Here is a 9,530-nt window from a genome sequence, read left to right as displayed (position 1 = left end):
TATTAAACAACTTTGTAATAAGTTTATGTTCATTTTTTTAAAATAGACCAAATAGAAAATTATCTTTTAAAAAAAAATATTTTCAGCCAAAATGAAAAATATTTTTTTAGAAATGGGTCATTTCTTAGAATATTTTTTGATTTTTCAAACAAACTATAATTTTTTTAGTACATTTTTATTAAAAAAAAAGTGTAGTAATTAAGAGATTAAAATTAAAAACAACCATTTACTTAAATATCCATAGTAACAAAAATGATCTTGTTTCTTTGTATTTATAATAGTTGAAGGACTCATTTGGGAATATTGTGGATCCCATTTGGTGGTGTAATAATAATAAGAGATGTGAAAGGAAAATTGATTGGGGGATTCAAGCATGGAGAAGTAGCAATGAATTTTTCAGAAAAAACTTTTAACTATATTTTCATGTGACATATTCTAATCGTATTGAGATAAGAGATTTTGATTTTAAAAAATTGAATCGTAAAGTAACTTTTTATTAGCTATTTGTAAAATTAAGACTTTAAGAATATTCACCGAAAAATTAATGCATGTTTAGATTGGATAATTGCTATGTTTAGATCTTCCACAATTGGACCTACACATTTTGTGTATACAAATGGGATTCAAACTCTTCTTTTGCCCGACTCAATAGTGGCTCGGCAAAGTCACGACTGCAGTTAATTTTGTTTAATTCTTATTGTATTAACATAAAATTGACGAATTAAAGAGTTTAAATATATAATCATCATAATATGTTATCACCCTACAACTGAAACTTACCGACTTTTACTTTTATGTTACTGAATTATGTCCAAACTGAATTATCGAATGTATATATATCTTTAGGTCAGCCATTAACAATGGTCACTTTCTGCCTACCAAATCTAAGTTCACCACTACTATATTAATGTTTTTAATGCTTTCATTACAAATTGACCACTCTACCATAGTACTAATAAAGTAATAATAAAGTACTGATTTCATTGACTTAGTCATCAACTTCTTTACGTATTTTCGTCCATGCCATCATTTTTCTCATCTAAAAGATTTGAGATTGCTTCAACCAGATTCGAGGACCCATACTTCATTTTCATTCCGACCAACTAATATCATTAAAAACAAATACTCTTCCGTCACATTTTGTGTATCTGATTCAATTAACGAAGTTTTTTATATTTATTTTTAAGTCTGTACCAACTCTATTACAGTATAGTATATGTTCATAACTGCTTTCTCAACTTACTGAAATATAAAGAGTCAATACCGCCTTCATTGGGGCTCAAACCATGACCTCTTATTTGGGAAAGCCTTCATGTTACTAAACCACAAGGCCATTGACATAAATTTTGTATATTTACAAACTACATTAAAAGTACTACTAAATACAAAAAAAAAAAAAAAATCAAATTTTAAAAACATTAAAAATACTAAAGAAAATAAGTAAAGAAGAAATTAAATAGTTACTTTGACTAATTAATAATAAACATAACAGGTAAAAAGGAACAGAGAGAATATTAAATGTTTTACTCTACAACTATATCCTACCTTTATCTTTAATTTGCCCATGAAAAATGGCAAAAACTCTCGTCTGATGCTTCAACTTGACAAAATTGTGGAGAGATAAATGATAGTGACTTAATCACCTCTTAGCTAGAAAAACCAATTAATTGATGCTCATAAAAAAACCCACCATGTTTGTATAACATTTATATTGTTATTGTCAGATCCCGATTTTACATTATTATCTATACTTTATCACTTAAGTATCAATTGAGTTGCGAAATTGTTATCCTACCTTAATTTAAAACGAGGAACGTATTATCCAAACTTTTTGTGCACATACATGAACATGAACATGCACCACCGCATTCGGTGAAAAAGTTATGTTTGGATGCTGCGGCACGGACCCAAATAATTGTTTTATGAGGCCCAAAATTGTAGAGTAAGATACATGGTTGCAGATAACAAGGTGAATCTAAGTTATATTTACAATTTTTGGATTCGATATTCAAAATCAATGATTTTTTTTTTTTTTAAAAAAAGAGAAAATTATTGAAAATAACTCAACGAGTAAATATTCAGTTATGTAATTGTGAATATAGAGTTATGAAATTGTGAATATAGAGTTCTGTAATTGTGAATATAGAGTTCAAGAATTATTAATATAAAATTATGTAATTGTGAATATTGAGTTCTGTAATTTTGTGTATTGAGATTTAAAATTAAAAATATTCAGTTATAAAATTGTGAATATAGAGTTCAAGAATTTTGAATGTAGAGTTCAAAAATTGTGAATATAACCCGAACCCACCTTGCAAGGTGGACACGGGTTCACAGCATAATTTGCCCATGGTGGATAATCTAGTATATATATTCATTGACGACAATATTAATTCATAAATATATTTAGTCGATAATGCAAAAAAAAAAAAAAAAAAAAAAAATTGAGGTAATTTCAACTATATTTAATTTGTCTGCTAGTAGTTGGCTATACCTTTAGATAATCTATACTGATTTATCTCATTGTGAGACAATTAAATTAATTTAAGAGCGATCAACTATAAATAATCTACACTGATTTATCCCATTATGAGCCGATATACACTTCCTCATCATTAAAATTGTTCTTAATAAAAGATGAAGCCTCTGATATAATGACAAGGGGTTACATTACTGCATCAATACAAAATTTCAAATTGTGGCACTACTGAAAATTATAGAATTTCCGACCACTTGAAAGTGATCTTAAATCAAGTTGATACCAAAAAGTGATTGGAAATAGCAACAAAGATTTTTCCGGATACCAAAAGTGGTCGGAACATGACTTTTGACTTGATTTAAGATCACTTTCGGGTGGTCGGAAATTCTATAATTTCCAGTAGTGTGGCTTAAAAGAGATAGTCAAGTACTCAAGTGGGATTGTGAACTATTATACAGAAGTTGAGTTTAATTTATTGTCAGATAGTATTTAGGAATTTTTCAAAAAAAAATATTAAAATATTAGCGTGATTAGTGAACTTGTTTCTCGCATGAGTACAATTTGCCTATATTAATGTTCGTTCGTTATTAACTTGTTTCTCGCATGAGTACAATATGCATATATTAATGTTCGTTCGTTATTATTATTCGGTCCGACAGAACATCTGGGAGGATGTAAATCATGGTAACTCAATTGAATATGAACCATGTAGGCTAGATCTTTATTTACTGTGTACAAGAAGCCCCTAGCTCACAGCTAGATCTTTACTTACTATGCACACACTGCCGCTAGTGAGACTCAATCCCTGGTCATTCTTCCAAACTTTCAACTCATGACCAGTTGAGCTACCCATTCAATTTGCATCATTACCACCACCACCAATTCATCATATATATCATTCAGTCCGGTCCAACAGACATGACCAAATGTCGGTGTGCACAAGAAATCTGTTCACTTTAAACATAATTCTCATACTGCCGCTGTCGAAATCTGATTCTTAATTGGATCCTTATCTCAAATACTGTCTATAAACCATTGAGATTGACCACCTGGATTGGGTACACCTATTGCCGCCACCATCAATTGAAATTCTTGTTACAATATAATATTCATCTACCCATGATTGCGTTTTAGGATATGAACACGTATGTTTATCCATAAGTTAGGTTAGGCCTGCCATACGTAATCCAAATCATTAAGGATTATGAGATTGGTAACCTTAAAATATCCAAATTGAGAGGAACAATAACATTATACAAATGCATTACAGTGACTTTTAACGCATGTATCCAGTTAATTAAGGATTAGAATGAAATTAAATTAGTTTAGAACACAATCCACTCATCATTATATATTGAGTTAAAGTGGTCGGAGTAAGAAGATTGATACTTCGCATATGATGTCATTTAGGAATAAAAATTAACAAGTTAGCCTGGAATGGAGGATTCTCTGACGTAACCTAGTACTTCTTATATTCCTAAACAAAATTATCCATAAATTGATCGAAATGTCCAAAAACGCAAAAAGTTATCTCTTTAGTCTTTACTACTTAAAACTTACACCTGAATTTGAACTCTAGAACGCAAAAAGTTATCTCTTTAGTCTTTACTACTTAGAACTTACGCCTGAATTTGAACTCTAGAACTTAGAATTAAGTAATTGAAAGTCATTCCATTTAAATCAACATTTCTTAACATCGGCTAAGAAGATTATCTGGCTTTCACTTTGGAGTCTTTTCAACTTTCTTTAAATCATATTAAGCATTGGGTAACTCTTTCCTGCCACAGTGCCACGCACTAACCTCTTGACAAGAATATATACCAATTGTAGATACTCAAGTTCAAACTTTAATTTCACTACAAAAAGCTAATTCAATAATGGGATTTAGTAAAATTTAAATACGACTCCTCACAAGTCCTGAATGAGTTGAAATACATTTGATAAAAAAAAATTAATACTTTTATATCAAAATATAAAAGTATTACATTTGTCATCTTTAAAAGTATTACTCGATCTATATATTTTACTTATAAGTAACAAACATTTTATTCATGATTTAGTATTATATTTTCTAGTATAAGTATTAAATTTGAATATTGACCCAACACTACCCGTCCCATGGATAAGGGATCGTTATGTTGTGCAACCGTGTGCACCATGCAAGGTGCACACGGAATTGGATTTATAATTTCTATACTATAGATTCATACACTGCTGGAGATTATTGAATTTCCGACAACCTGAAAGTGATTTTAAATCAAGTCGAAAGTAAAAAGTGATCTGAAATAGCAACAAAGATTTTTCCGGATACCAAAAGTGGTCAGAACAAGACTTTCGACTTGATTTAATATCACTTTCAGGTGGTCGGAAATTTCATAATTTCCAGTAGTGATAATTTTTATACTATAGATTCATAATTTCTATACTGTAGATTTATAAAACCTATACTGTAGATTCATAATTTTTAAACCGTAGATTCATAATTTAAATACAGTAGATTCATAATTTCTATACAGTAGATACATAATTTCTATAATGCAGATTCATAATATATGTACTATAGATTCATAATTTCTGTACTGTAGATTCATAATTTCTAAACTGTATAGTTATCAAATTATGAACATATAGTTCTATGATTTGTGAATACAGAGTTCAATTAGAAATATGAACATCGAAAATTATGAACATAGAGTTCTATAATTATGAATATAGAGTTCAATAATTATGAATCTATAGTATAGAAATTATGAATCTAATTCCGTGTGTACCATGCATGTTGCACACGGTTGCACAGTAAAATTTGCCATGGATAAGTATCCGTGAGACGGTCTCACACAACAAGTGTAACACATTATTTTAAGTTATCCATATTTTACTAAACAGAATTATAGTAGCTTTAAATAAGTTATAAACTTTACTTTATAACTTATTTACTTTGTAAAACATAAAATAAGTGATAACATCTCAAATAAGCTCTATATTTAGGCTATACTGCGGAGTGGAATAGTGTTTTGAAATCCTATCCCCACACTCTCAGCCGTTAGATCAGTTGGATTCAGCTGGGGTGTAAAGTTGGATCATTGTCGGGTAAAATTCCTACCGATCAAACATTCAAACGGTTAAGTATTAGACCGTAACTGTATGGTGGTTATATATATAGTACACGTGTAAGTCGGAGATCACGTGCCACCATTTATTTATCCATGCTCTCTGTTTAATTGGTCGGTAACTAACTAAACTTGACTTGTAATACTCAAACTGCTATATACTCGATTACTCGTTTACGTACTTTGCGACCACAGGGAAGTCTATGGTCAACCATTATTAACAGTCAAACCCCCTTGTGTCTTTCGTTTTTCTCATTTGACGAATCTTGACCGTACGATTAAAGAACTGATCGAGTGAATATACTATTTAGACAACGGTTCAAAAATAACCTTTAGATTTTGTATGTATAATTGATACATTCTGTACATGTAGTTGATAGTTTTTGTATATATAGCTATCATATTATGTGTCAGCAATTATCAAGTCAGATTTTGTATCTATAATTGACATATTTTGTACCTGCAGTTGATAATTTCTGTACCTGTAGCTATCATATTATGTGTCACTGTGTCAGTAATTATCAAATTATTTGTTTACATGTACAGAAACTATTAACTGTAGTTATAGAATGTGTTAACTGAAGGTACATAATTTTTGTATCATAATTCACAATGCAATATAAACCCTGATCCATGGTATAACAATTGAACTTTTGTGGTGTAGTTAAAACATGCGTTTATATCAATGAGATATTTTCATGTGACATAGGTAGGGCTGTTAACGAACCGAACATAAACGAATGGAGGTTGTTTGTGTTCGTTTGTTAAGGAATTTGGAGTGTTCGTGTTCGTTTGTTAAGGTTTTTGAAAATTATGTTCGTGTTCGTTTGTTAAGCGTTCGTTAGTGTTCATTAACGTTCGCGAACAAGTTCACGAACGTGTTCATTAACGTTAACGAACATGTTTGCGAACGTGTTTGTTAATGTTCATGAACACGTTCGCAAACGTGTTCGTTAACTTTAACAAACACGTTCACAAACATGTTCATTAACAAGCACGTTCACGAACATATTCATTTATGTTCATGAACACTTAATAAACAAACACATACACATGTTCATGATCACAATTAGTTCGTGAACAATAAATAATCTACGTTCATGAACAATAATCAAACAAACAACACAACTACAAAACTAATATAATATATTATAATATATATGTTTGTGAACATGTTCGCGAGCATCATTAAACGAACACAAACGAGCTTGTTCACGAACATTATTAAATGAACATAAACGAGCTTGTTCACGAACATTAGTAAACGAACACAAACGAGCTTGTTCACGATCTCTTAGCAAACGAGCTTACAACTGTTCAAGCTCTGTTCGTTTATTAACCGAGCTCTAAATTTTGTTTGTTAATGTTCGTTTACCTAAATAAACGAACATAAACGAACGCTTACCGAACACAAACACGAGTAGTTTGCCGAAAGCTCTGTTCACTAACACCCCTAGACATAGGTTTACAAAGCTAGTATTGAGTATGTTAGGCATAAGATTTGAAAGTGTAAATATTACATTAGAAATATTTATCCTTTTTAAAAAGAAATACTTGCTTTTAGTGTCAATTTCAAATTTAGTCACAGACTATCGTTTAGGTCATTTAACATCTCAGACTATTATTTTTTTGGACGTTTTTACTCATTCTCATGATTTTTTCTATTTTTAGTAAGAACATTTTTGTCTCTTTATTTTTTTTTTTTGGTTATTTTCCCAGTTTTAATCGGTTTAAGACTTTACTAAAAATCGGTTGAAAAATATGATTACTAAAAATTAGTTGGGGCAACTTCTCTCACAAAATTAGACAACCATGTTCCTGTTTAGGTTCGGTGTTTCTCAACACCCCCCCCCCCTCAAACTTTACACCGAGATCAATTTTGTAATTATTATACTTTAAATTGGGACAAATAGATAATTTTATTTAATCTACTTTTCATAATTATAACTTTTTTTAAACAAGTAATATGAAATCTTGGAGATGTTGAGATAAATCAAACAATAGAAAACCAACTACCTCCTCTCCAACTAGATATGCACCGTCCTACAATTCCTTCACCTATTATACCACTCCACTAAATTCCATTCTCCACTGCAGCCGCGGATACGAAGATTGACATGAAAAACGGGGCCCATCCACCTCCCGTAATCCGTAGATTTTATCAGTTTAAAGAACGAAACCTACGACTATAAAAACCAAACAATATAGTTCACAAACTTCGGGAATTCTGAGATAGCCATAAATAAATAACCTAAGTGAAGCAAAAACTATGAGGCTTTACTACACCGGGATTAGACCGATGGATTTAATGGTCTCACTCTCATCAAAACACAGAGTGGTGGTGGTCACCGCCTCATCCGGCGGTGCCGCCACCTCGGAATTTTCAACCTTAAAGAACACGAAATCTTGGACGACACTTGGGAATGCCGCCTCTTCCAAGTGTCTTGTGGCGGCGGACAGAGCCGCCAAGCTTTGCAGCAAGTGGATGGAGTATCAAGGGATACGAGACTGGGAAGGGTTGCTGGATCCCCTCGACGATTATCTCCGGAAGGAGATTTTAAGGTACGGCGACTTTGTCGAAGCGGCGTACCGGAGCTTCGACTTCGACACGGCGTCGCCGACGTATGCCACGTGCCGGTACGACGAGGATGCCGTGATGACCCGGTGCGGGCTGGGCGGGAGCGGGTACAAGGTGACAAGGAACTTGTACGGGACATGTGCGGTGAACGTGCCACGTTGGACGAATCTCGTGTCCCCGAAGTCCAGCTGGATTGGGTACGTGGCAGTGTGTGATGACGAGGACGAGATTCGGCGGTTGGGCCGCCGCGACGTGGTGATTGCCTACCGAGGCACCGCCACCCCGCCCGAGTGGCTCGAGAATTTGCGTGCCACGTTGACGTGCCTGCCCGATGACATGGCTCCTCGAAACTGCGAACCCATGGTCCAGCGTGGATTCTTGAGTTTGTACACGTCAGCATCCGACGCCCACCCAAGTTTAAAAGACTCCATCCGCGACGAAATAACCAAAATCATCGAAACCTACGGCGACGAGCCGCTGAGTATAACGATCACGGGGCACAGCCTCGGCGCCGCGCTAGCCACGATAACGGCGTACGACATTACCACTCAATTCCGTCACGCGCCGTTAGTGACGGTGGTTTCATTCGGCGGTCCGAGAGTCGGTAACAAGAACTTCCGGTCCCAACTGGAAAACAGTGGCACTAAGGTACTAAGAATCGTAAACTCCGACGACCCAATCACTAAAGTCCCAGGATTCGTGGTGGATTCTGATGACGTGTCAGATTGCGGGACCACCCAACCTAGTGGCATGCTGAGCTGGCTCCAAAAGTGTGTGGACAGCCAATGGGTGTATGCTGAGGTGGGCAAAGAGCTCCGAGTCAGCAGCAAGGACTCATCGTACAGCAAGGACGTCGCCACTTGTCACGATCTCAAGACTTATCTGCACTGTATAGATAATTGGTCGAGCTGTAAATGTCCATTGAGAGCTACAGCTAAGAGAGTGATAGAGAAAAATCATGGGAAAAGGAGGAGAGTGCTTGCATAGCCACAAATTAAATTGTTACGGATCGGAGCACGTGGTAGTGATGAACAGACATTCAAAAAACATGTTCAAATTAAATATAATGTGCAGAAATCGTTAAGAGGATGGTAGCATTTTTTTGTTTTTTTACTTCACATCTCATGCTTCCAATTTCATGACAAATTCTACATATATAGGTGTTGGTGTTATAATTACCATTGACAAGATTAGTTAATTAGTGCAAAGAGTGGTTGTTACGTTGTTGATTTCTAGATTATCAGGACATGCACTCTATTGGTGGGCCAATATTATCGGAAAATGCAAGAAGATTGCAGAAAAATTATAATGTACTCTCATACTCTCTTGTGTATTAAAAAATGTTCAATCCCTTCTACAGTGC

General features: G+C 34.0%; 1 protein-coding gene across 1 annotated transcript; it reads left to right on the top strand.

Moving 5' to 3' along the window:
- Window positions 1-7,816: 7,816 nt before the first annotated feature.
- LOC109155782 (phospholipase A(1) DAD1, chloroplastic-like) lies at window positions 7,817-9,256 on the top strand. Its single transcript, XM_019303430.1, has one exon. The coding sequence runs from the start codon at window positions 7,859-7,861 to the stop codon at window positions 9,152-9,154; it is 1,296 nt and encodes a 431-aa protein (XP_019158975.1). The 5' UTR covers window positions 7,817-7,858; the 3' UTR covers window positions 9,155-9,256.
- Window positions 9,257-9,530: the final 274 nt, after the last annotated feature.

The sequence above is a fragment of the Ipomoea nil genome, unplaced genomic scaffold, assembly GCF_001879475.1.
Source record: "Ipomoea nil cultivar Tokyo-kokei standard unplaced genomic scaffold, Asagao_1.1 scaffold2704, whole genome shotgun sequence".
NCBI classification, from domain to species: Eukaryota; Viridiplantae; Streptophyta; class Magnoliopsida; order Solanales; family Convolvulaceae; genus Ipomoea; species Ipomoea nil.
Note: the sequence above shows the minus strand (reverse complement) of the source record. Positions and strands in the feature narration are given on the sequence as shown.